This window comes from Corvus cornix, chromosome 18 (assembly GCF_000738735.6).
Source record: "Corvus cornix cornix isolate S_Up_H32 chromosome 18, ASM73873v5, whole genome shotgun sequence".
Classification (NCBI taxonomy): domain Eukaryota; kingdom Metazoa; phylum Chordata; class Aves; order Passeriformes; family Corvidae; genus Corvus; species Corvus cornix.
In genome coordinates, this window is record NC_046347.1 from 6168627 (window position 1) to 6196195 (window position 27569).

General features: G+C 44.3%; 2 protein-coding genes across 8 annotated transcripts in view; one reads left to right on the plus strand and one right to left on the minus strand.

Annotated features, from left to right (window-relative positions):
* The window catches only part of SPAG9 (sperm associated antigen 9), a 61812-nt gene extending 46056 nt beyond the window's left edge, over positions 1–15756 (minus strand). For 6 of the 7 annotated variants that reach the window (XM_039562105.1, XM_039562103.1, XM_039562106.1 and 3 more), the window contains exons 1-2: positions 15381–15756; positions 9099–9219 (exon numbers count right to left, since the gene is read on the minus strand). In XM_039562105.1, the coding sequence (XP_039418039.1) occupies positions 9099–9219; positions 15381–15686 (427 nt within the window). In that variant the 5' untranslated portion in view covers positions 15687–15756. The remainder of the gene's footprint in view (positions 1–9098; positions 9220–15380) is intronic. The other variant, XM_039562107.1, reaches the window with a different exon arrangement.
* A 6950-nt stretch (positions 15757–22706) lies between these two features.
* LOC120410992 (nucleoside diphosphate kinase-like) lies at positions 22707–26604 on the plus strand. The gene is made up of 5 exons (XM_039562609.1): positions 22707–22871; positions 23393–23525; positions 24055–24156; positions 24808–24920; positions 25254–26604. The coding sequence occupies exons 2-5, from the start codon at positions 23397–23399 to the stop codon at positions 25369–25371; spliced, it is 462 nt and encodes a 153-aa protein (XP_039418543.1). The 5' UTR covers positions 22707–22871; positions 23393–23396; the 3' UTR covers positions 25372–26604.
* Positions 26605–27569: the final 965 nt, after the last annotated feature.

Sequence of the window (27569 nt, forward strand, 5' to 3'; positions counted from 1 at the left end):
TGTGCCACAGCTCCCAGAGGATCACCCTGGCAACCTTTCCACTGTGCTAAACTTGCTTTGGGAAAATAGGAAATCAGAAAGTGCAAACTGCACAACTGATGGGCCTCATGTTTGCTGAAACCATCTCCCTCTCCTACCAACAGTGTCCAAGGAGCCTCCCTGCTGCTTCACGCTGGGTGGTGAAGTCACGGCTCAATTTGGCCTTGCCAGGAGCTCCTACACAAACCAGGGTGATGGACCCAACACTATTCAGTGAGCTCGTGTCTAGACAGCGCAGCCAACTCCAGGGATGAATTCTGCAAGTGGATTCTGGGAAAGTACTCAACAGTGCATTTAATGAAGATTAACACCACATCAGGTGTTACCAACACCCTTCTTTGCAGCTGCCCATAACCAGCCTCCAGGAAATCCACAGAAGCATTTCCCACTGTTACAGATAGAGCACACACTTGCACAGGCCTTGAGGTGCCGTAAAGGAGCACACCGCTTCCTCCCTCTGTGAAGAAAGAAATGCTTTAAAATGTTTTAAAATTTTAATGTCCCAGTTATAATAAATAGCTCCTTGAATCAAGTCATTGAAGACAAATGTACATAGCTAGTGATGCTGTACAGTCAAGGGGGATATCTCCATTAGATCTGACCACTGTTTTCATTAGGTACAAAGGTTAAAACTATTAAGGGCCCAGAAGATGATATAACTGACATTAAGCACTTTCTTCTGGAAGTCATTTCCAGCTGTGCAACACATTACCTTCCTAGAGCTGGAAGTTTCAGCCAGAAGAGGATGTACACTAAGTTACATACCCTCAACAGACACCACAGTAACAGTCCTCAGAACTGGTTTTTCCAATACCAGCAGAATGAGACACAGCACTGGAAATCTATTCTACCCAAAATATGCCTCCCATCAAGATAAGATCTTGCCAAAATAACCAACAGAATACACTTTGTTTTTCCAATTAAACACTGCAAGAGATCAGATATTCCCTGAGGATCAGAAATCACCACTGACTTGAACACAGAGTCAGAAGAATTTTGAGGAAGACCACCAGATTCTTGCCCCAAAAATGTGGAGAAACTTAAGTCACTATTAAAGGAACATTCCTATCAGCAGTAACAGGAAACTAAATAGGAGGGAAAAAATGCCTTTCACTGGCACCCAGAAGTACATTTTAAACTGAATTGTTGCCAGTTCCATTTTAATACACCAACATACAAAGGAGTGGATGTCTGGCCCTGATAACACCCCAGGAGGAATGGAGCTGTGTGCTGGCAGTGCCTGCCACATGCTGGGCCTGCCAAGTGCCAACCAGACATAGTTCCTATCAGCTTGACTTAGGTAACAATACAAAAAGTTCCTCTGATATTTCAGTCTCAGACTTTTTTCCACTAAGATGTCAAATTCTTATGGGTGGATGAAAAAATTAGTTTGATAATATACATCCTAAAAGCAAAAGTATCCATTGTCTCTGTTGCAATGTGTCTTTACAAAGCCATTACAAAGCCTTGTTACATCAAGGAAGATCTCACATTCCAAGATTACACTGTTTAAGATAATACATGTGCTAAATATAACATGCAACAAAAAAGTTGCACTACTCACTCTTAGAAGCTTATGTGGAAAAAAATATAAAGGTCTTCAAGCATCATAAGTATGAGCATAAAATGAAAATATTCTAGTGCTTTTAGGCAGATGAGGAAGTATCCCCCTGGAACATCACCACCAACTCAAACCCAAGGCCTCCTTGCAAACTTCTCCAGCACTGTCAATGTTGTAACACCTTTAATGACCTGAGGTACCAATCTCGATCAAAGTTCTCTCAAAGAAAACCAATTAAGCCTAAAAATGGGAGATTTAATATAATAGTAAACTAGAGAAACTGGAGTTTCTGTCTCCTGACAGCATTATGAGGAATTAGGCAGCTAAGCTGCCCACCCTGCCTGTTTGAAAGTCAGAGCTTACCTCCCAAGTCTGATGGCTTTTACCAAGTTTGGAACACCCTTCATCTGTATGTTGTCCTCTGCCTCAAACTCCTGATAAGCCTGAGGGGGAGAAAGAGAAACAGACCTGCTAGAATGGCAAATCCAACCAGTGTGATGCCTTCAAGAGGAATTAAAAGTTCCTCCTACACAAGCCAGGACAAAGATCCAGCTCATTAAGGAGCCTTTCCTGGCACCAGGACTGTCTGAAGACTCTCCTTGGACAGCTTTCATCCAGCTCCATTCTTTAATGCAGGTCCCACACCAAAGTTAAGATGCAGATCCAGAAGGACCTTATGACCTCCTAAGTAGTTGCCAAAGAGCACACACATCACGCATGGACTGAAAAGAGGACTGAGCTATCAAACAAGTATTTAACCTGGAAGTGGTAAGACCTGCAAATCAAACCAGCACAGAAAACTGATTTGTAAAACAAGTGAAAAATTCAACCCCTTGGCAAGACCAACATCTTCAAGTCGCTCTTACACTGTGAACTACAGGTCTAGATCTCAGTTTAATAAGTAGGGCACTCGAAATTATGAAGATAATTTAGCTGTCAAGAATGCTCTGTTGATAGGAAATATCAACATATGCAGCAGCAATGGTCTTATCCCTGACACTTCTGGACTGTTCAAGTTTGCACTATGTCTCAGGCACACAAAATCCCTGCAATTTGTTACCAAAAACCCAACAAAAAACTCAAAAAAAAAAAAACCTCTTTAAACATTCTGCTACAACATTTAATATGAAGACAACCACATGCCAGGACATTCTTCACATAGGTTGAAACTCAATCAAGAATATATACAAGAAACTTCTATACAAAATCAAGTCAAAAACCCAACTCCTTGCCCAGTCTCTGCACAAAGAAGCGTTTCACTAAGAAAACTTTTGATTGACTGCTTTGCAAACAGTGGGATGCTCCATTTATGTTTGGCTATTGAAGCAAGTCCCTGTCTGAGAAAATCCACATGAAGTCAGTGTGGACACAGAAGCTTTAGCAGACTGGATTTGTTTTTAAAGCCAGTGAAAACTCAGGAATGCAAGATTCTAAGAGACATTTAAAGTCATTTTCTTACTTACTGCAATATTTTTAGCAACAGAATCAGTATAACGACCAAACTCCAGCACATAAACTACAATACTCCCTTAATTTAAAAACACACATGAGCACTTAATTATACACCAGTGGATTTCAAGCTACTCTCACCACTTTTGCTCAGGTATATTAATAGCCAAGTTTAAAGCAGACCAATCACTGCTCTAATTTCCTGCTCCATTTTATTTTAGCCTTGAGTCCTGTAGCTCAGCTTGGTGCAGGGCTCTGGAGCCAGCTGTACCCCCTGCTCCATCTAGTGGGCTGCTGGCTCCCAAAACCACACAGACAGCAGGTGTTTGGGAACAGCATCAGGCAGCCAGGAAAGGCACTGGGAAATGCACAGTCAGGAGGAAAACCTCCCTTTCCAGCACACCCTGATACTCACAATTCTCCTTACAGAAGGATTTTCCAGGTGTAGTGACTGATACCTGGGGCACAGTGTAGCAAAGGGCAGGGGGAATCTGCCTGCTGAACAAACCTGTGATGATGGTGGACATCATCAGAGACGAGGAACGTCCACACTGAGAACACACTGGCAAACAGTTCAGTTCCACATCTGCTAATCAAGAAACACAAGAACTTAAGCCATTCTGTTCCTCCTTTGCTGGAAATCAGATTAGTTCTCCTGTTGTCAGTCTGTGAAAATGAAGTAGGAACAATCCAAACCCCCAAACTGAACAAACCTGAACTTTTCAACTTCTTTCCAGGATCTATTGAAAAGATTCCTTGTATTCCTTGAGACAAACACCAGTTGAGCCATCCCTAGAAACAGCATTTACTGACAGAGGTGTTTAGTTATTCACATCACCATCTGTGCAGATACACAAATCAAATCTCAAAACAATTTTCTGGGAAGTTTCTGTTTCTATTAAACTTCACAGCTGAAATTTCACATCAGAGTCTCCCTGTTAAACTACAGATCCACATGAACTGCATGATATCCCATGTACAGGGATATCTCAGATATTGGATGCCTTCAGATTATCCATGAGAGGCTGACTGCCTGGGTGTACATTACAGCAATGCTGGTGTCCTGAGAGCTCAGAGGAAAATCAAATATCAGATAACATCTGCAGAACATTCACAACAAAACCTGGTCTTGCATTTTCTCTTGAAGCCAATGGAAGCAATAATTCTGTTTAGCTTCTGAGGATAACAAATGTTTTTAGGTCAGCTGCCAAAGCGTTTGTCTCATATCCCAAATAAAACCTTCAGCAAGCAATAGCTGCTCAGTGTCACCTGACAGGGGAAATACCATCATCCCTCCCAACAGCTGTGTCACAACATTTACAGCTCCAAAACCCAAGAGTTGTTTCTTGGGATTATACTTGTTTGGGGTTTGGTTGTTTGTTTTGTTGGGTTTCTTTTAAAAATGTCATTTTCCCCAAATATAATCTATCTTGAGCACAAAACTCAGGTTTGATAAACTGAGGTATGTGGATATATCTGTTGCCTTGTCAAATGCAGTTTGTTATCTTGGTTGTACTTTAGCACTAGGCAGATCCAGAAAAGGAGCCAAATCTTTCAACTCCCACAGCCTACCACCTCCATCAGAAAGCACTTCAGTCATGCAGACACTGTGTTTTTCAGATTCTCTAATAAATAAGTTACTCCAAGAATGATTCCTCCAGAAAGCCTATGCCAAAGCTGTTCCATTCCTGTAGTAAGTCAAAATACACTACAGTCATCTTTTACTCCCAAAAATTTAATTAACTTACAGCTTGAAATACATAAAGAAAACTGACATTCCCAGAAAAAGAGGCAAGTAAGCAAACTAAAATAAACCTCTGTAGGCCCCCCCACCCCAAACTCAGTGGAACATCACGTGAGCTCTGAGAAGATCTTATCCCTTCCTGTAACTGGAGACTGAGCACTATCCCACCAGTATCATGTGCCTTCACAGAGCACTGCTGGACAAACGAGCTGCGTATTGCTGTTACAAGTTTTTAACAGCCCTCTATTTTCCAGGTCCAAGGTTGACATTTCAAACATTTTAATGCTGCAAACAAATTACAAGTAGAACTAGGGGGTGTCACAACAGCAAAGACTTTAAATAATGTGGAAGTCAGGTATTTTCAAGCTCTCGTAAGAAATGTTTAAGGCTATATCAAAGACTAGCATTGGCCTCAGATACACACCACTGCAGAACAGAAGCATGTTATTTATTGAACACCTGGCATTGTCATGTTCACAGGTGCCCTCTGCTGCTGAGAAGAAGAAAAAAATTACATGAATTCTAGGTAAGTCATAAACCCAAAAATAGACGTTTGCCGACACTCAGTAAAAGCTTTACTATAGACCCACAGCAAGAACTTCTAAAAACTCTGCCTGTATCAACATCATTCCTAAACAAATCCCCAGGACCTTTGCGTTATTTAACTTGCTTGACCTTCCACATGGCACAGACCCCAAGAGCACAGGCACTGCCTTTCCCCCCTTCTCTGTCCATATACAGCTGAGAGCCAGAGCACATGAGGGACAGGGGCAACCCAAAAAAGTTACAGCCAAGAGCAGCAATGCAAAACAAGATGAAAAGCTGGATCACAAGCCAAGGAGCTTCACCAGTGCTGCACATTCCTGTGCTCAAATAGAAGGCACAGATCCTTACACCTCTGCTCTCCTTTAAGCAGTTGTAAAGTTTAAGAAATTACCTCCGGATGCCACATATTGCACCATTTTTTGGCAGCAAACTTGACTTAGGCAACCACCCATCAACTACCCAACTTAGCCCGTCAACTACCAGGACTGCATGCTACACATCAGGCAGGAGTGGTGACTCCAGTGCATCTGCTCCCACCACTTGGGATTTCATCATCAGCTAGGCTCACAGTCCTCCCAGCAGCATCATGCTGTCATCTCCCCCTTTCCACTTCCTCCTAAAAAAGAACAGAGCACTTCAAGGTAGTTCACTCATCTGGCAGCAACTGTCTCCACTTCTGATGCAGAGAAAAGAAGTCAGTGAACCACAGGAACTTAGCAACTGGTTGACAGAAAATAACCTCCTGATTTCACTTCTGTAATTTCAAACGGCAGCTTTATTCCAACCTAACTGGTTGAATACATGGCTATGGATGCAATTCCACAGGGTCAATTTAAGTGCTAAGAAATACTCTTTTTTTCTTTTGATTTAGTGTGACAATCACTTAGACTGCACAAACAAGCCCTTACAATTCAGGGCATAACAACCATAACTTCTTGAGCAATTTTTACTGGCACACAGGTTTAAGCACATATAATCAAGCTGAACTCAACCATGTAACTTAAGAGATGCCCCAGCTGACAAGTCTTCACTAAATGCTCAGCACTGACAGTGTTCGAGAGAATGATTCAAAACTTTTTAACGGACAAAACTTGTTCTCACAGGCTTTGCTTATTTGAGGAAAACCACAGAGCACAGGCAGCCACAAGAAGCAAGAAGTCTTGCAGCTGAAGTACGACACGGAACCACGTTTTACCTGTTTTTCATTCTAATCTATTAATCATGTCATGAACTGATGCTGTGATCTCAGACTCTGCACTCCAAAGCCAGGTTTTATTTGCTTACTTGCTCTGTGCCAGGCATTTGCAACTCCCATTACCAGTGATAACACTGCCACTGTTTTCAATGTCGACGCGGTAACACAGTTGGCAATACCAGAGCCTAATTTAGATGCACAGGCAGTACTATAGGAAGTAGAAGAGAAAAAGAAATATAGCTAAAAGACTTGGAGCTGAATTAAAGTGACACATCGGTGATTGGGATCATACAACATGCCAGGTGCCTGGTAATGCAGTAAGGTTAAGCTGCTTCAAGAATATAGACACTTGTATGGTTTTCATACCTTAGAAATACAGAGCACTAAAAAAACCAGTTCACTTGCATAATATTCATTAGATGTTCAGCAAATGTGGTTATGTCCCCTTTGATCTTGCTCTGCATCAGCAGCATGTCAAATCTTCCCAGCAGCCTTTCATGTTGTCCCAGACAGCTTATCAACCCCAAGCATAAGCAAACTCTGTGTTCAACCCAGCCCAATTGTTTCTCCAAAGATACAATTTTGCCAACACAGAAAATTTTTCTCCAATAAAAAGACTTTTTTCTCCAACAAATAGATTTTGGAAATGTCTAAAAGCCATTGTTCTATCACCAGAGCTTTACGTAGTTATGATAACTGTTTTTAGCAACATTACTTCTTACAAAAAAAGTAGTTCTAGCACCCCTCAGTGCTTCTACTGGAACAATTGAGTTTCTTGGGCAAATACTTTCATTATTATCATATATACACATACACACAATATATAATTAAAACTTTAAAATCATACATATATTTGAAGGCTTCAAAGCAAAAAGAGAATTTCACACCAACAGACTCAGAGAGGAATATAAAATGTTGCTATCAACACACGGTAAATGTAACTTCTATTAGAGAAACTCCAGGTATGCTGCCACATATATTGCCAGAAATCCAACTGAATTTTTCCTTTTTGTGCAACCACTTTGTCCTTTGGATTGCATTAACAGAATAAAGCCATGGCCTATAGGATACAATGCAATCTTGATCCATAATCTTGTTGTCAGAGACCAGGGTCTCCCATGAACGAGTTGTTTGGGCTGTGGGTTTAGAGCACAGGCCTTCTGGAAACAGTGTCTTTGTTACCAAAACAGACCACTTAACTCCTGCTACAATGTTTTCTTTTCCCTTCTTGTGCCGCCCTTAAACACACACCCACCCCCATTCCCAAGAATCACAGCGTTTCTGGTACAAGTCTCTACTATCTGCTTCACAATTATCCATTTTAGCCTGACTTCATCTACAAAGAGACAATCCTAGGAAATAATCACCCTGGTCTTTGCTAGGAAAGATTGCTTGAAGTGTTCCTTCATCCCTGCCTGTACAGAATCTGGGAATATTTGAACAGTGGATATGAAGCAGGTGATGCCTCTAAGACTTGCCAACACCATTCTAAACTGTCCAAATTTAAGTAAAATTCTGCCGTAGATGCCACCTACATTCATCTTAACACTCTCAGACACTCCTACCCTGCTATAGACTCAGTCATGCCACTGAAAATTAAACTTTACACCAACAGTGTTAGAGCTGCAGCTGGAAAAGAGCTGTAACATGCTGTGTTAGGGGCAGGAAATGTGGCTGAGCAGAAATAAAGGAAGAAAGAGTAGTGGAAAGGGGCTATCTTGACGACTGGCACCGCTTTTAGAAACTGATCTTATCTCAGCCTTGTCACAGTCTCACTTTACATTCCTGCAGGGCCCAGCAATAAAAGCTATATATTAACTGATAAACACACCAGTCTCACATCAACAGAAGGTGGCTTAGAAGCTCCAAGTAGAAAAGCAGAAAAACTGATGATGGAGTTTCATTCAATGACTCTGTGGCTGGATAAGAAGCAGCCCAGCAGAATGTCTACACTACAATATATGTAACTTCAAGTGTTTCAAGACAACTGATCACTCTCGTCTTTTTCCAAAGCTTCCATAAGTTGTTTTTTTTTTAAATTACATAGAACATCTCTAAAAAGGGAAGTGTTCCTCCTAAACTCTTTTTCTATAAAAACTAAATGCCTCATAGAAATAAATAATTCAGCCAAAATTATATAAAAGTTAATGAGAATCACCATCAATGCTCTTCTCATCCCAGCTGTGCTTCTAAACCCAAAGATTACCGTTATTTTAGCACAGACAACTGTTCAGTAGAAAGAAAATAGTTTATTTTATCATCACTAACAAGGAAGTAATCTAAGCATCTCCTGAAGAAGTTGCTAAATGTGAAAACAGCACAGTCTAAAAGGCAAACAATACAAGCAGGATACCAGAAGAATCAGATCACAAGTCACAAGCTCGTATCTGATTTGTTTGCCTTAATTCTAAAGAAAACAGACTTGCACAAGAGTTAAACCCAGTTATCTGTCCAAGTACAGGAATCAGAGGGCACAGATATTTAGTGTATGTATTACCACTTTACAGAACAAAACTTAAAATGCACTAATATCACTTACAGGGAGTGCACCATATCTTACTTACTTTGATCAGCATAGTTTTTTGCTTTTAGTTCAAGTTGCCGAGTTTGTGACTCTAATGCTTCCACTCTGGTCTGTAAGTCCTTTTTCTCTTGTTCTTGAGAATCTTCAAATTCAATGAATTTCTAAACAACAACAAAATAGTCAAGTTAGACTAAACAACTAATTACAGGTTTTATAGTAGGTAGGAAGCAACACAGCAGCCCTTCACAGCCAAGAAGGTGCAAGGTGGTTTCCAAAACAACTGAATAGATCCACAAATAGATTTAAACACAAAGAACTATTTCAGTCCTGGTCCATCAGTCAAGCACCCAGCCCAGGTTATACTGTGTAATAACTATCAACTGAGTGCCAGCTACTCCAGAGAACCTGCTGGGATTAACATAAATATGAATTATTTCATTATTGTCTAACTTAATGTACAACAACTGCCATCAGTGTACATGAACACAGGGAATCTTGGTATCCGTAGTTTGAACGATCATCAGTGAAGTTATTTTCACCCATAAGTCACAAAGGTACAGACACTGCAACAGGGACACACCAGCAGTAGTGCCAACCAAAATTATATGCTATCTTTTCCATTCCCACCCAATTCTGCCATAAATTCTCATAGTCTTCATCAAATCCTTAATAACCATCTACTATCTGTCAACTGCACAGAAAGCTCTGTGCTGATCACTGTCACTTTCTGTTACCTTGGTTTACAAACTTTGTGACTCCTCATATTATGGAGTCCACTGATGAATGTATCAGTGTTTACATCCCCTAACATAAAATTACCAACACACCATTATAGCAGCTTTAATAGCACATTTTTTTTGCTATTTATCTTACCAAAAAAATTAAGAAATTCAGCATGTATTACTGGCACAAAGAATGCTTCTAATAGCCAGAGATGTTTTAGGTCATGCAGTATTCTGTGCTCTGCATTGCAAGAAGACAAGGCCACCAACACAAGTTATGCAGAAGGCTCACAGAACAGGGAGAAAAAGCAGACCAGAAACCTCTGCAGGAAAAAACCCCAAACACCCAAGACAGTTAAAGAGGCAAAGGCACCTGAGGACCACACGGAAGAAAAGAGACAGTGAAGGCAGCAACTTGAAAACAGTCGTCTGACTGGAGTATTTTTTTCCTATGTATTGTCAGGAGAATTTAGTGGGAAAAATATTTCAAATGATCACATATCAACTGTTAATAAACTACTACTACATCTTAGCCAGTGCGTTTTAGAGCTTTTACAAAAGCAGAAATTCATAACCTTATGAAAAGGGCTTCAGTTTAGCAGGGTCATCAGAAGAAGTTCTGACTAAAAAGTACTTCAGATGTAGAAATGCAGCAAAATCTATGAAGTGTAACAAGAGTTCCTTTCAGACAAGCTCTGCACAGCTATCACAGGACTGGGCACGGCGTTCATATGACTGTGCTTGAAGTTAAACCATGACAAAATTGAGAAACAGCCCTCGTAGCTCTGCTTTGGGTGCTGCCATCAAAAATCCCTCTTCAAACACAGATGTGCAGAAATCTTTCCACCCCCTCCACACGAAGTTTGGGAATATTAGTTACTCAATGTAATGCTGAAAACCTCAATGTTTAAGCTTGTTTCATGGCTTCTTTGTAGTAACTGATTCAAGACTTTTGCCCTCTTTACATTCAAGTCATGTCTGGCCTATTCTTGGCAAACTCCCTTTTCAAAAAGGGCTTCAAAGTTTGATGCAAATTTGGCACTGGGGCTAAAGACCAACACAGTTTGTTACATTAAACATGGGAAAACATGAAAGAATAAATATAAAACTGTAACATCTTTGTTTAGTTGTTTCTCTGATGATTTCCCAAAAATGTCTCATAGCTTGCAAAAGGCCAGGGACAATTACACCCATGAATAACTAACAGCCATTCAGAGCCACTAATGTCATCATTACTCATGAAACTAAACATAGATATAATTTTGTATTTCCTCTCAAGTTCTTCAACTGCAAGTGGTAAAACTGGTTTTGCCTTGAACAATTTTGTTACCTTCCACTAGTTTACCTTCATTTTGTTGAAGTTCAAATCTACATTACTATGCTTTAAAGCATTTCTGTAATTACAGCTGAGTATTCTTCCCTCCCCTGCTGTAAACTATACCTGATCAAATCTTGGGATTGAGAACTTTGGACTTTTAATATTTTTATTTGGTTTCATTTTTCCTTCTGGTGATAGTATAATCATAGACACAGACCCAGCAGATTGATCACCACATCTTGACTAAGCCTGCACAAGTATGACAGAAGAACTAGTCAGATAAACCACCACAGCAGCCAAGGACAGGCTGAGCACCCTTATTAAAAGATTTTTTTTTCATCTACATTGACAATACACTCAAATACTGCATATTTCCTGTACTGTTTAATGTAAATAAAGCAGGATATGTAGGAACATGTTAGGCACTCAATAGCCATCCTCTCATTTCAACTCCAGCTACTGGTTATACAAAACACTCAGACAAAAATCTAGTTTTCCTCATTTTAAGTGATGTCCTGTTTGGGCAACAAAGATGTATCTTACAACTCTAAAGAGAAGTGAGATTTTTGCTACTTTTTTTTTTTTTCTTCTTAAGAGCAAGCTGAAGGACACCAACCTATCTTTTAAAACAACCAGACCAAATTATATAAGATTACAGAAAATACAGCTGGAATGATCCTTAAAAGGTCATCTTGTTTCCAGGTTCTGATGCTCAGTGTTGGATGCATGGATCCTAGTTTTGAGTAGGCTATGATGAGGTGTAACACAGGATGTGATGCATAGCTCCTCCTGCATGTGTCTGCTACTGAAACCCAACCTGTGATACCTTCATCAGCCATGTTTGGCAACTCCCATTTAATCCTTCCCTTTTTCTCCCAGCAGGATCAAGTGTGTCATTTCAGACCTTTGTCCAACCTGTTCTTAAAGACCTCATATAAAAAGTGTGAAAAAGTCCCTGACAAACTAAACTCAAAAATCTTTATGTAATCAATTTTAAACCTACTTGAAAGTTTGCAGAGATCTTTGCAATAAATATGAACTCAGACTACACAACATCCCAGCACGCTTGGAACCCTGTGTCCTGCACACAACCATTGAAGCACTCAGTAGCACATTATTAGCCAAATGAAATATTTCTTCCTATATTTATGTCGTCTTCTGTCTCTTTATATCTGGACTTGTTTTCCTGTCACAGGAGCCAGGTGCAATGCTGAGCACATCTGATGTCAGGATCCCACCCACTTGGCAATCTTTATTACTCCATGACATGTCCTTCAGCAATGTGTATTGCAACAATGCCAGATTCCCAGCCAATGGCAAGTTCTTCCTGGAGCAGGGAGAAAAAAAAAATCACCTAAAAAGCCAGCTCAGATGGACTTGGGCACAGCAGAACACATGACAATGAAAACAACCTGATAGCTGCAAAATGGAATGAAAGTCCTCTGTAAAATGCATCTCAGCTTTGTTCTCTCAAATGAAAAATTAAACTTAAACTCTTACTGCGCAGTGTTTACTCAACATACAATCCTAAGGAAGAAAGTTACCTCTGGGAAGAAAAAACAGACATCAAGTTCATGCTATGACTTAAACCAATTTTACTGGTGGTAAATCCTTTTTCATGGTTGCAAAAGATTTCAAAAACAGCTTAATCCCACCAACAGCAGAAAAGCTAAAAGATATCCTAATTTGGCATGGCTAAAAGGAGTAGATTTTATCGTGTTTTCAAGTGCACACAAAACACCTGCCAGCCACAAGTGCAGGTCTGGAACAGAACATTGCTGCAGAAGTAACTCTTATCAGGGTATAAAATAGGAGAAGCACAAATGCTGGTTCCTCTCCCACTTCTTTGGGGCATGAATTGTTGCCTCACAGTCACCAAGTGGGAAGGTAAGAACTGGAAGCAGAACAGCAGAGCAGCTGGTTCCTCCGTTCCTTCAGCAAAGGAATCAAAAAACCTAAAACATTAGAACTCAGACACGTGACTTTGCAGAACTGCAAAGATCAAGACTGTTACCCAGAGGGGTGAGAAGTAGGCCCAGAACTTCTGTCAAGGTGATTTTTAAAAAACATTATTTCAGAAATCCACAGGCAACAACTTCCAAGATGTTTCTTTAGTAACACTTTTTAAGCACAGGAAATAAAGAAGGCAAATTACAAAAATGGGGTAAGGAGACCCCCTACTCCAAGAGTAAACTATTTAACATTCATTAAGATACTGCTGCAAATAAGATTTCCTATAACAGAAAGCAAAAGAAGCTGTGTTAATTGCCCAGAGAAGCTGTGGCTGCCCCATCCCTGCTCAAGGGCAGGTTGGACAGGGCTTGGAGCAACCTAGTCTAGTGGAAGGTGTCCCTGCCCATGGCAGGGATTGGAGTGACATGAACTTTAAGGTCCCTTCCAACCCAAATCATTGCGTGATTTCTATGAACAGATGATAAATATTGAACTTAGCAGCTCAAAATTCTCCTTTTTGCCACCAGATGACACAACCAAACTCCACAATGAAAGAAATGTGCTAAGCCAGCAACTTTTTGCCCAAGGAAAATAGCGTTACATTTCTGTTCCCTCCTTTTATTTCAACCATACTGCACCCATCAGGTTATCTCAGCATCAAAAAACATAATTCAACAACCATGCCTGACTAACACACATGCCTCTCCTGAACACACCAGGCTGTACCTGACACTTCCACACCTGTACAGCACAATGACCTCAGCACATCACAAAAATGACCTTTATGCTTACCATGAAAATAAGGTCTTTGGTCTAACTGTACTTTGGAAAGCATCAGTCAGCTGTCTTGCAGCATGAGCACTCGTTCTTTGACTGCATAAAGCCTGTCCTCTCACGTTAATTTATCATGACACACAGAAATGGAGATGGCAGAGAAGGACACTACCAATACAGGCACATACAGCTCCTGAAGAGCCACAACAACACAATTAACCCCATGTTCTGTTTCATCGTATTGGTATGGTTTCTGTCCTGCTGCCCAAGGCCTGCTTTTTTCAATCTGGCAAATGCTGCTTGTGCTTCAAGCCTGATAGATTTTCTCATTAATTAGTTGAGAAATTATTTGTCAGTCTCTTCCTATTACTCTCAATAAAAACATATTTTCTAGAAGAGCCTTTTACATCAGCTTGTGTCAGAAATAGTGTGGCAACTCCAGTCCCCTGACTGGAGTCCATAAGGCATCATAAAACCACCACATGTTTGACAAGGAGGATGAACAATCTATCAGCCCAAGAGTTGGGGGGACACCATTCATATCACAGCACTTCATAAGAAACTGAGTCCTGGAATAACCTGCAGACAACATTTTGCACTCGCTTATAACAGAAACAAACAAATATTTGTACAGGGCTAATGGTTTTTAAATTAAGCTTTCACTGTCAATATTGTGTTTACCCTCAGTGTGGTTGTTCTTCTGATTTTTGGAAAATTTAGAAGGCAAGCACAACCAGAGAGATAAGCGCAGGACAAGGAGTCTGGAAATAGACTTGTAAGATGGTTTGTTCTATTACAGATAATGCTGCCAATCCAATTTCCTTCAGGAGTTTGACAAGACAATGAGCTGGAGGAAGTTATCCTACACAGCTGCTTCCTATTGTATTGCTTTATAATGTCACAGAAGATAATGCACCGCAAGCTTATTTATGTTGAAGTTATTCTTGGTACAAAAAGTGAAATAAAACCACCTAACATCCCAAGTCACAGTCGATGTCACTGGAGAGTCCACACCACCTGTTGCTGCCTGCAGCTTTACGTGCCAACTCTGAAGAGCTTCAGCCTAGACACTGTGTATTTGACGGTTTTTGCAATGCGTTGTCACTATTTTTGCAAAAATGGACAGCCCGCCTCCTTCCGCGGGGAGCATCCCGCGGGGCCGCGACAGCGCAGCCGGCGCACGGTTCCATGTTTGCTCCGCTCCCCTCCCGCGGCCCTACCGGCAGCGCAGCGCTCCGCAGCGGCTACCGGGGATCCCTCCGGGACGAGCCGCTCAGCGCACCGCGGGCACACGGAGCCGCACGGACGGGTCCCGCTGCGGCCGAGCCGCACGGACCGGGAGGGACTGCCCGTCCTCCTCATCCTCCTCCCGAGCCGCATCGCGACCCCAACTCGTCACCGGCGGCTCCGGCCCCGCGCCCGGACGGGGCAGCCCCGGTTCTCGCTGCCCGGCAGGGGCTCCCGGCGCCGCCCGCACTGCCCCGGGCGGGCCCAGCGCGGAAGGTGCGGCCGCCCCCGCGGAGCCGCCCCGGCCCCGGCCCGGCGCCGCGCTCACCTCCTCGGCCTGTTTGCGCAGCGCCTTCTCCCGCTCGTACTGCGTGAGCAGCTGCTCGTTGTCGTCCCGCAGCAGCTCCAGCTCCACGCTGGTCTCCTGGCTGTGCGCGCACACCGAGTCCAGGTTCTCCAGCACGGCCACCACCAGCGGCATCAGCTCGGCCACCACCTCCTCGTCGTAGCGCCCGATGAGCCGCTCGAACTCGCGGTAGATGGAGCCCGCCAGCCCCGACACCCGCTCCGACATCATGGCGGGGCCGGGCCCGCCGGGGTCCTCCTGGTACACCACGCCGTCCGCCAGCTCCATGGCGGCGGCGGGGGGGTGTGCGGGGCCTGGCGGGGCCCGGCGGGTCCTGCTCGGAGCGGCTCCTGCGGCGGCGGCGGCGGCGGAGCCTCGACGGGGCCGGGCGGGGAGCGGCGCGCGCCTCTGACCTCACCCGCCGCGCCGGGCGGGGCCTGCCGGGACGGGGCGCTGGGCGGGGCCACGGCCGTGAGGTCAGCGCGGGGGCGGGGTCTGCGCGGTGATGTCATCGGGAGGCGGGGTGTGACGTCACGGGGTGGCTGCGGGCGCAGGCGGCGCCGGGGGGACGGGGAGGGCTGGGCTGGGCTGTGGGAGGCGTGCCAGGGGTCACAGAATCACCGAATCGTCACGGGTGGAAGAGACCTTTAAAAGGGCAGCAAGGCTGGGGAAGGGTCTGGAGCACAATTCCTGTGAGGAGCGGCTGAGGGAGCTGGGGGGGCTCAGCCTGGAGAACAGAAGGCTCAGGGGAGACCTTATCCCTCTCTCCAACTCCCTGACAGGAGGGTGCAGCCAGGTGAGGATCAGTCTCTGCTCCCGGGGAACAAGGGACAGGACACGAGTACACAGCCCTCGTGCAGCAGGGGAGGTTCAGGTTGGACATTAGGAAGAAATTCTTCACAGAATGAGTGATTGAACATTGGAATCATCTGCCCAGGGAGGTGTCATTGTCCCTGGAGGTGTTTAAGAAAAGACTGGATGTGGCAGTCAGTGCCATGCTCTGGTTGACGAGGTGGTGTTGGGTCATAGGTTGGACTGGATGATCTCAAAGGTCTTTTCCAACCTAGTTCATCCTGTGGTTCTGTCAGCCAGTCTGACCATGCACCTGGCACTGCCACTGCAGCCCCTAAACCGCTAAACCACATCACCCAGTGTGTGATTCCACCAACCCTCTGGGCAACCCCTTCCAACCCCTGACCACACCAACAGTAAAAATAAATTTTTCTAATATTGAATCTGAATCTCCCCTATCTCAGCCTAAGGCCATTTTCTTTCTGCAGGCAAGGCAGAAGAGTCACATCCCCACCTCACAGCACGCTCCTGTCAGTAGTTCTAGAGAGCTGTGAGGTCACCCCTGAGCCTCCTCTTTTTGAGACTAAACAAACCCAGCCTCGTAAGACATGTTTTCTAGTCCCTTTACAAGCCTTGTTCCCCTTCTCTGGACACGCTCCGGCCCCTCAATGTCCTTTTTAAAGTGAGGGGCCCAAAACTGAACGCAGCAGTGTCAGGAATGGCAGGATGATCACTTCCCTGGTGCTGTTGCCCACACTATTCCTGATACAGGCCAAGATATTCCAGGTCACCAGAGTGAACACTGAAGCCCTGGCACTGTGGGTGGAGGCTGGGGGCTCCTGACAGCAGGAGTAAGTTTAGTCCCTTTAGTCCCTTAGTGTGGGAGCAGGACAGGGAGCTCCAGTTGGGTTGTGGAGTGGGGGTGCCCCTTGGGCAGCTCCCTCTGTGCATGGCAGATGTGAGGCAATGCAGTCTGACAGCTCCCAGGGTATCTGTTTATCACACCCACAGAGGCACAAATAGACCCAGTGATTCACTGAGGGATGACTGGAGGAGTTAGGATTTTAGCTCCTGGATTCTGGGACACCGCAGCTCCCAAACTGTGCCTGGGACTCTGTGTTGACTTGTGTCTGGCAGCAAAAAGGCCTTTCCTTTCTAATAAGGTCTCCAGATAATACCAGAAATCCTGTTTTCTTAAGCACTAATACAGCTTAGAAGGCATCTTGCACTTGCTGAGAGAGACTGATTTTCCTAGGATTTGGAACAGGGAGTTCCATTCTGGATCATGTGTTCTGTCATGGGAATAATGGGAGCTGTTACAGACATTTAGGGTAAACTTGAAAATACCTACTGAGACTGAAAATTTTCTGAGTTGCTTCATATCCCTCATTTTTATAATGGAGTTATTTAGGTTGGAAAAACCCTTGAAGACCATCAAGTCCATCCATTAACCCAGCACTGCCAAGGCCGCCACTAAACCGTGTCCCCAGGTGCCACATGTGCAGATTTTTCAGATGCCTCCAGGGATGGTAACTTCATCATTGCCCTGGGCAGCCTCTGCCAGGGCTTCACAGTGCTTTCAGTGAAGCAATTTTTCCTAATATCCTCTCTAAACCTCCTCTGGTGCAATTTCTATCATTCAACTCGAACTTGGGGAAATCAGTATTTTTCATTATGTAATATCACATGTACAGCTGAGTAACTCGGTGGCCCAGCAGCAGTCCAGGAACAAAGAAATGAGTGCTTAAGAAAAAGCAGAAAGCTTCAGAAGGGGTGGAATTTTAACTGTGGTGATTGCATTCAGCTCCACTGGAGAGCAGCAGAGCCTTGCACTTAATTTTCTCTCATTTGGACTGGTTCTAAGGCAGGAACTGTGCTTTAAATGCATGTGCTGCCTTGTCTCTTCATGTACTGAGCCAGTGAGTCTGCGTGGGAATGACAAAGAAGAAAATACTCCAGCCCTGTATATTTGATTTATTGTGAGTCCTGTTTACACATCATTATCCTCCCAAACTAATATTTAACATGGTGTGGCCAGGGCATGGTACTTGTTGAAGTACAAATTTATTTATAAACATTGCAAAAGAAAAGCTGTTTGCCTTTTAATTATGACCCAAAAATGACATAATTCCAGCTAAAAACTAATTTTTAAAAGACACGGCGTGTACCCTTATACATCTCTTCAAATGAAATTTTCATTTAAATTATTGGAAATGATTGCTATGAAGGGATTATTCTTTCCCTGTTTCTCTTTAGCAGTTGTACACTATCCTGGTTTGAAAGACGGGTGCCAAAGAAGGCAGAAACCTGCCTTGGAATGGAAAATGGGACCCCCTTCCCTCTAAATTAATAGAACTGAAATTAGCGGGCTTTCAGGCAAAGACCTGGGAAAAGGAATAGCAGTTCTTTACATGTATATCTATGTGTATGTGTGTATAACAAGGCAAACAAACAGCAGCAACGCCAGCACCAACCACCAGAAGCAGAAACCCGGCCCAGCCTCTCCCGGCCGCAGCACCTTCCCCGCGCTGCAGCTCCGCTCGCGGCCGCCAGGGGCGCTGCTGGCTCCCGGCCGGGCAGGGCGGGTGCGGCGATTCCCCGCGCCTGCAGGGGGCGCTGTGCCGCCAGCTCGGCCGCCTCTCCACACGGCGATGGCGGCTGGACGGCCGGAGAGAGAGAAAAGGAGCTTCCTTTGCAAACCCCCGGGGCAGCTGTCCCCGTGCCCCTCCGGATGGCGGAATGAGCTGTAGCAGGAAACCTCGGAGAAGTGGTTGAAATGGCGGAGGTGGGCACACCCAGGATAGCAAACAAATACAGCAGAAACTCCGCAGCCCTAGCAGAAAGCCACGGGGTGTCCGGGCATCGGGTTAAAAGGTAGCAGGAATCCCTGAGGCAGCGGCAGAGCAAGCGGGGCTGGGCAGGGAATCGCTCCCCTGGGAAGCTCACCAGCGATGTCTGGTCTTGGGGTCAGGCTGTGCAGAGGGGGCGGCCCTGGCAGGGGACAGCGTGCTCCCGGCGCAGCACGCACTGGCTCTGGGCTCCCAGGCAAGCAAAGGAGCAGAGGAGCGAGCCAGCAAGGCCCAGTCACAGGGCCGAAGGGAAAGGAAAAAAAAGAAATGGGCAAAATCCACACAGCAACAGTACCTCTATTCAAAGGCGCCGCGCGGCGTGGCCGCTGTGACGGAATCGCCCCACTGGAGGGAAGGAACCATTCCTCGCCCCGAGCTCTTGCAGCACATCCCAGGCTGGCTCTCACCCTTTGCGATACACTCGGAGCTGGGGAAGGGGGGGGCAGCGACCACCCCGGACACATAACAAAAATAAAACCAAAAATGGATATGGGATAAAAAACCATCCCCAAGACATACACTGAGAAAAACTGCAACTCCTCCATGTTTTGCCTGTTGTCTGCCACAGATTAGAGCCTTTCCCTGAAGCAGGAGTGCTGAGGGAATCTGTGTGTCTGGACTTCTCTCTCCCTTTAGGTCGTACATAGTTCCCCATTCACCTCAGTGTTTTGTGTTGTGGAAGGCACTGAGAGCCTTTGGGGTAGGGGGTTATTCGTGGATGTTTTTTTCTTTTCTGAGCCTGAACAGACCTTGCAGGAAGGCTGGGAACAGCTCCAGTGGGAAGGTACCTCCGTGCTGCTCCTGGGACAAGGCTGGCAGGACATATCTCCTTGCCATGGATTTTTAACCTGGACCTCACCACGTTCATGCATAACTCTCTATGATGTGAGGACAGCTCTGAAGATCCCAGATTGTTGTGAGGATAAAAGTGCCAATCCCCTTGAATCTTCCAGAGATCCTGTTCTCTGTGCAGGGTTTGCAGTCACTGCCACCCTACTTGGCAAAAGGCACAAACACATCAGCTCAAAGATGTGAGATGGCAGAAATGGGTCAAGGTGTCTGCTGGCAGCCTGTGGCAAAGGTGGCTCTGAGGATATGCTATTTTTATCCTATTTCTGTCAGCAAAATGGGGAGATGTGGCTTTCCTTCCCAGACAGAGCAGGAGCATCCCTGAACAGGCTGGCTGCTGCCACTAGACTTGCAGTCAAACTGACAAGTACAGATAAAAGGGCCATTATTTGTGCTTGTGTTTTATTTCCGGCCATCTGGGGGTTCTTTCACTTGGATAAATGAAGTATTTTAAAAGATGCCAAACTAAAAAATTACCTGGGAGACAAGTCTAAGTGGTGTAAAAATGTGTCTTATTGACAGTCTTACCAGAGTGATCACATTTTATATGCACCTTGCAGTCAGTGTGAGGTCAGAAACTCAGGGGTGGATTAAAAACAGAAGGAGGTATGGAATGATATTCCACTTTCTTGCCAGGAGATTAAGGGACCTTAAGGATGAGCTGTCAATTTAGCACACTAGTCAAGCATATGAAACAGCACAAACAAACCTGATAGTACTGACTTTGTAACTTGAAAGTAGTGGCTCTTTTTAGTAATTAGTGGAGTACAATGCCAGCACATTCTTGTGGAAAGAACTGATTTACAAAAAAAATCAGTTTTCTGGGTAATAAGAAAAATCTATCCCTAGAAATAACAATTAATTAGAAAGTGAATTGATTTGCAAATTACCAGGGAAGAAAATCAGCCCTCAGATCGCTCTGGGGTTAGAAGAGTTTAGTTGGGACTTTACCCAGGGGAAGGAATTTTTGTAAAAGCTTAATTTTATAGTGCTTTGTACCTTAAAGCACAACAGAAATCAAGGTAAAGACTGATGAATGATAGCTCACTCAGCTAAAGGAAGAGTAGGATATCCTGGAGCAACAAAAAATGTCAGAGTGAGGACTCTGGTTACAAGGAGCAAGAAGGCCACAGCACAAAATATGATTTTTTATGGGAACCCCAAATATTCTGGGTGGTACAGACAGAGGCTGTGAGCTGAGACCAGTGTAAAGCTGGGGCCAAAGCAGCAAAGCTGGAGCTGTGCTAAGTTCTCCTGAAGTCTGGAGACATTCACAGTCAGTCCTTTGCCTCAGGCCAGTTTTAAAAATCTCTACTGGTTTTAAGTAATGTGGAAATGGTTTGAGCTCAGCAATTACACTTAGTTCACTCACGGAGAACTTTGAAGGTGTTTACTTCTCTCCCATGATCAGTCCATTTTTTGGAAATTATTTGTCTAGACTCTCTACTTCTTCACATTTTAGATAAACATGTCATTTCCAATAAGTGATCTTGGTAAAATTTGCAATCAGCAAAAGTTCCTTTGTACAGTAACAATAACACGAAGCCTTCTTCTGTGGTGTTTCATGCACCATGTGATGTCCAACTTGCTCTGCTAATCATGGATTAATCTCAAAAGTGACAGAGTTGACCCTTATTTAATGAGGTTAAAAGACTTGGTGAAGATCACAGACCAGACCTATGGTAAAACTGGAAGTTGTGCTTGCCCACCTTAGGGCAAGTCCTAAGCTTTAATCATTAAATTATGTAGATTTAACAGGGCTGTAAATAAATGCCCTATTGCTGCTTTAAACTTAGTATTTTTCTAAACATCCTGTTTCTAGAGACCTTTCTTCTATTTTTATATATTATTTTTCCATAGTGAAGATTACAGCATCAGAGTTTGTTTAAGTAGTATGAAACATCTTAAATAAATGTGTATTGAAGCAAGAGAGTAAATTGGATTGGCACTGTCAGGAGAATACTCAGAAACTCTAATTCCTAAATAACCTCAAGGAGGTCTTGCTAGAATGTATGATGCTTTTTTTTTTAAAATACCATTTATTAAATCAGAGATCTTGGAAAGTATGATGACAAAAGACCCTGAATATAACGAAACAGGTTGGTTGAATAGATGCTTAGGTCAGATCTGGAGTCTCCCACCAGAACACAAAGGACCACATGGATGTGTGATGAATTGTGGGGAAGAGAAGGGATCCCAAGAAAGGAAATCCATGTTATCAAAAAGCTGACCTTATCCCTGTCAAGCAGTAAAGTCCTGCCCTGAGGGAAGTGAAATCTTCATTGTTTTGCTTTCAAGAACAGCCAGGGAGTGGAGCCCAGGAAGTTCATCCCAGTTGGGGAAACAAAACCAGGACAAGCACGGATTTCCATCCGGTTGCTTTATCCTCAATTCTCTCAAAGGCAATAAAATGCTCAAGGCAAAGCAGCTCAGTGGTAAATGGTTGAGGGGTCTTTTGACTCAAAGAGCTAATACAGTATAACCGGAAAAAAACCAAACAAAATTAATTACCTTCTTTAAAGAGGAAACACAAGCAGAACAGCACGATAATGAGATTTTTATTAAAATAACGTTACGTGGCTTTTGTTAAATAAAAACCGGGATCCAGCAGGCAAGACTGAAATGCTGGAAGGGGTGAGCCCAGCACCCCCGCTCTAAGGGGATGAGGCCCTGGGTGGGTGCTGGTGTGACCCGGGCGGGGGATCGGGAACAGGGATCGATCCCCAATCGCCCCCGCGGGAACGGCGCTCTGTGCGGGCGGGAGGCCGCGCTGTCGCCACGGCAACCGCGGTGCGGGGGGCACGGCTAAGCCGGGCGGGGACCCGCGCTGACACGGCTGGAGAGAGCCACCAGGGCGGGACACGGGCTGCCAGGGCCACCGGGAAACAGCGGGGGACACGGGCTGCGAGACTCACAGAGGCCACCAGCGGGGGACACCGTTTGCCACGGCCACCGGCCCACCAGCGGGGGACGAGGTTTCAAGGTTGCTAGAGCCACCGGGCCACCAGCGGGTAAACCGGGTTGCGGTGCAGCGGGAAGGGACCTTCTGTCCCCGGACAGCGTCACCGCATTCCCGCGGAGCCTCCCCGCAGCCCCCCGCGTCCCTCCCCTGCCCGCTCAGGTGTGCGCGGACACGCCCCTGCAGCGGCGCGGGGCTCGGAGCCCCTCCGGTCCTGCTGGTTTCCAGGTGAAATTGTGGGTTAATCTATTAATTTATTGCACGGCGCTGGAAGATGGATCCGTGTGATCCTTTCCGTTCAGAGCGTTTCTGATTTCAGTATTCGCTGATTGTTCCTACACTTGGCACCCTTCCACTGCTTCAAACTCACTCCTGCAGCACTTGGGGAAACCCGTGTGCGGTCACTGGTTTGTCCAAACGTTGCAGACAGTGGATTACTGACCCTCAGATGCAGCCAATCTAATTACACTGATAGCAGAAGGGATGGGATTTTACACAATTTTGCACAATCCTGGAATAACAACTTTTATTCTCTCCCTCCTCAGGACCATGGCTGCCATCGATGAGCGCACCTTCATCGCCATCAAGCCTGATGGGGTCCAGAGGGGGCTGGTGGGGGAGATCATCAAACGCTTTGAGCTGAAAGGGTTCAAACTGGTGGCCATGAAATTAGTACATGTAAGCTCTCCTTAATTGCTGTGTCTGCTTTTATATATCAGCTGCAGCCTTCAAATAGAGCAGCATGCTATAACAACAAATGTGGCCTCTGTAACATTTAAAACTGAAATTTTGAGAAGTCGTACTTGGGATGTTTTTGGAAAAGTTCCAATTCCCAGCTCTGGCTAAATGCTTTAGACGCGCTAAGCACGCTAATTTTAGTATCCTGATGTCCTTAGTCTGAAGAGAATATTCTTTCAGGTGCATCCTATGCCTAATAAATATCTTTGAGTATCTTTCACAAATCACAGGTCACATAAATTGCCTGTATTGGCAGCAGAAACTTTTCTAAGTTGAGCTGGGGTTAAAGCAAACAGTTCAAATTTATATCGACCAAAAGTGCTCCTAGAAAGATGCTAGAAATGCAGAATTTTGAAGTGCGTGCAAGTTTCAGGATTACCAGTGCTCTGTGGTTAATCTCTGTGATTTCACTACGGTCTTAAGTTCTTACTGTAAGCTTTTTTCTCTGTCTGGATGGTTTTTAACCCAGGCCTCTGAGGACCTTCTGAGGGAACACTACATCGACCTCAAGGACCGGCCGTTTTACGATGGCCTGGTGCAATACATGCACTCAGGACCTGTCGTAGCCATGGTGAGTTCCTAGCAAGAAAACCACACTGCTTGATGGTCTTCCCTGCAATGAGATTGTGTCACCTGTTGGATTCTAGTTTATTTCAAAAAGGATTTAAAAATCTGGATTCAAATACTATAATTAGGAAGATGTGCTGTTAACTCCTTTTTCTTTAATCTTTTCTCATAATCTTTTTCTCCTTTGAGTCATTTTGTTGAGGAAGAGGACAGGACAAAAGGGAATCAAAACCAGGACCTTGAGAAACAGTAAACCTGCACAAAAGCCCCACTGACATGCCATGTAGTAAGCAAACTGAAAAAGGATGGTGGAATATTTTTACTCTATTTCCCTTTTTCTCCTTGATAATGTATTTCTAAAATAGTTGAGGTCCAGCTCTCCCATGAGCAGACAGCTCTGTGAGGCTGTTTGACATACTGAGATGGAAAATCATTCTCTCCCCACACTGGGTGAGGAGGAGGGTTGTACAGAAAGGACCATGTGAGCAGATGCTTCAAGAATCTGACAGAAGAATTGGAGATAAAATATGTCTCACTATGACAAATATTCAGATGGTGATTTGTGCCATGATGGACAGCCCGGTGTTCTTGTGGATGGTATAATTTAACTGCTGCTAAAATTTAATAATCTCAGTGGAATTTTTTTTTCTTTAAGGTGTGGGAAGGTCTTAATGTGATTAAGACTGGAAGGGTGATGCTGGGAGAAACCAATCCATTTGATTCCAAGCCTGGCACTATTCGTGGGGACTTCTGTGTCCAAGTTGGAAGGTAAATTTTAAAACTTCTGGTATCATCCAAAGGCACTAAATGCCAAGTGTTATGTCATGATATCTGCAGGAACTGTGCTCCATCCTTCTCTGTCTTACACATGGAGCTGCCATTCCCTGTGCCCATGTCATGTTAGGATCTAAGGATGGAAATCAAGTTGTGGTTGTCCCCAGAGACAACAATGAGGAGCAAAGCTGGCACTGCCTATGCTGTGTCTTTTCCTACTTTACTGTTACTTAAAGCTCCTGTCCATAATGGGAACCACTTCAAAACAAGAAGCTTGCTTTACTTTAAGAATTCTCTTACTCTTATATTCACCTTTTCTTTTCCTAGGAACATCATTCATGGCAGTGATTCTGTGGAAAGTGCTGAGACAGAGATCAATTTATGGTTCACTCCTGAAGAACTGGTTGATTACAGAAGCTGTGCTCATGAGTGGATCTATGATTAACACCCAGCCTGGATCTTCTGATATCCCCACTGTCTGTGAGCAGCTGCCAGTCTCTAGCTATTCCAAAGAATTCCCTGGTAGAAACCTCAGAAAACACTGAGATTGCTCTGTTGTGGATGTTTAAAATAGAGTCAGTGCTTGCTGCTCCTTTGATTTAAAAGCTGTCAGGTTATAAATGGGATTGCACTTTTTAAAAGCTGCTTCTGGGGTTGAGAGATATGAGGTGAAAACACGGAGCAGATAACATATATTTTTCTGAAGTACTTATAGTCATAGAGGGTATTTTGGTAAACAGAAAAAAATGGGTAAACAATTTATTTGGTAAATAAATGTGCAAATGACTTGGAGTCAGAGGTTAACTTTGCTAAAACATTAGAGGACAACTGATAGTGGTGTAAATGCATTGCTAATATGCCCAGATGTTGAGGATTTACTTAATATCAAATGTGTCCCCATTCCTAAAACAGCTGCAGAAAAAGCCCATTTCTCTCCCCAGAACATGCTGTGCCCAAAGAGAGCTCAGCTCTGGCTAAAATGACAACTGGCCTCCACAATGACACTATTTCAGCTTGCTCTTTTTCCCTTCCACGTGGGATTTATTTAGCATTTTGAGGAAAGATTAACCGGCCAGGCTTTATGAAATGTCCTTTTATGTGAAAAGAAGATTAATGTGAGGATGGATGAGGGAGATTCTACCTTCAGCCACTTCAGTGCAGCAGCTGTCTGATATTGCACAGAGCAATAAGTGGTGCTTGCTTTGCCAGCTGAACAGCTGATAATTTAGCTTTGTTATCATTTGTGTCCTTTCCTTAGTAGTTGGAACTACAAAGCAAACAATCCTTGGATAAGTTGTTTCAGAAGTGACTTCAGCGCTATCATTTTGTATTTATTTAATGATGTAAAGAAGTACAGTCATCATAATGCAGAAGGTGTTTCAGTTTCAAGAGCAAAAGTTGTACTGGATGAGGTAGTTGGGATTGATACTATGTATTTATGTCCCTGCAATATTTTATTCACTAAGAGCAAGAATTTCATGGAATCAGTTGTTCAAACTCCACGATTTTTTCCCCCCACAGTGAGTTCTTGTGTCTGAATACTGAACTATGCAGCAAATATTGAAAACTTAGGATACCTTATGGTGATGTCAAACTCCTAAAAAGAGAAGGTACAAAATAAAACACTATTTGCTTAAGTGAAGTATTTCTTAAGTGAAATAAAAAGAAATTTTAAATATTTTGTCTTTAATTAATGAGTATAAGGAGAGGGAACAAATTCTCTAACTATGAAGCTGTAGGTGAGGCTGTGAGATTCTCTTCTGAAAATATTCAGTGTTATAGAAGAAAACCAATTAAGTTAAAAGTAGTTGGAGGAAAGGGAATATGTGACAAACCTGGGTACGGGATGAATGGTCTCCAGTTTAATCTTTGCTTGAAAGGTCACTTAAGATTTCCTGATTCCACAAAACAGAGAAATATGGGTTATCCGGAGATGTGGGGGTTGTCAGGAGGCTGCTGATTAGTGTTTCTAATGTGATGAGACTGGGAAAACGTGGAGGCCAGCACTCCTGCACGGCTGAGGTGCCTGGGCAGGTCCAGTGTGAAACCACTAATTGACCCTGTGAAGCCACTCACTGGCCCCTCAGTAAGAGACAACGCAAGGACTACAGAGGCTATTTCATCGATATCCCACTTGCAGTGATGGTGTGCGATTGTAACTTGCTCAGGAAAGGGTGTTTCATCAACTAGTAAAGGGCCAAGTAGTGAACATCATAAAAAGTAACAACACACTCCCTGCTTCATGTTGTGACATGGGTTCAGGGACTGTGAGGTTTTGACAGCTGGCAGCTTCATCTTCTCAATAAAGTTACCAATAACGTTCCTGGGTTACGGATCCCACATCACTTTTCTGGGATAAATACGCTTTCGAGGAGCTGTAGCCGTGCTGTGCGGTGCAGCCGGGTTGGCAGGACCAACCCTCAGACCGCGGGGATACCTGAAAACAGCCAAGCCAGCACCAATGAGTAAAAAATAATTTAGTTGTGTTAAACATCCGCCGTCGCTTCAGTGCCTTAAAGGCTTAAGCCACAGTTGCTGCGCCTGTAAATCAATAACCCTCGAGGCGGCGGAGGCGACAGGTGCGGCCGGGCCTGGCCAAGAGCCGCCCCCCGGCCGCGGGGCCCGGCAGCGCCCGCTGCCTGG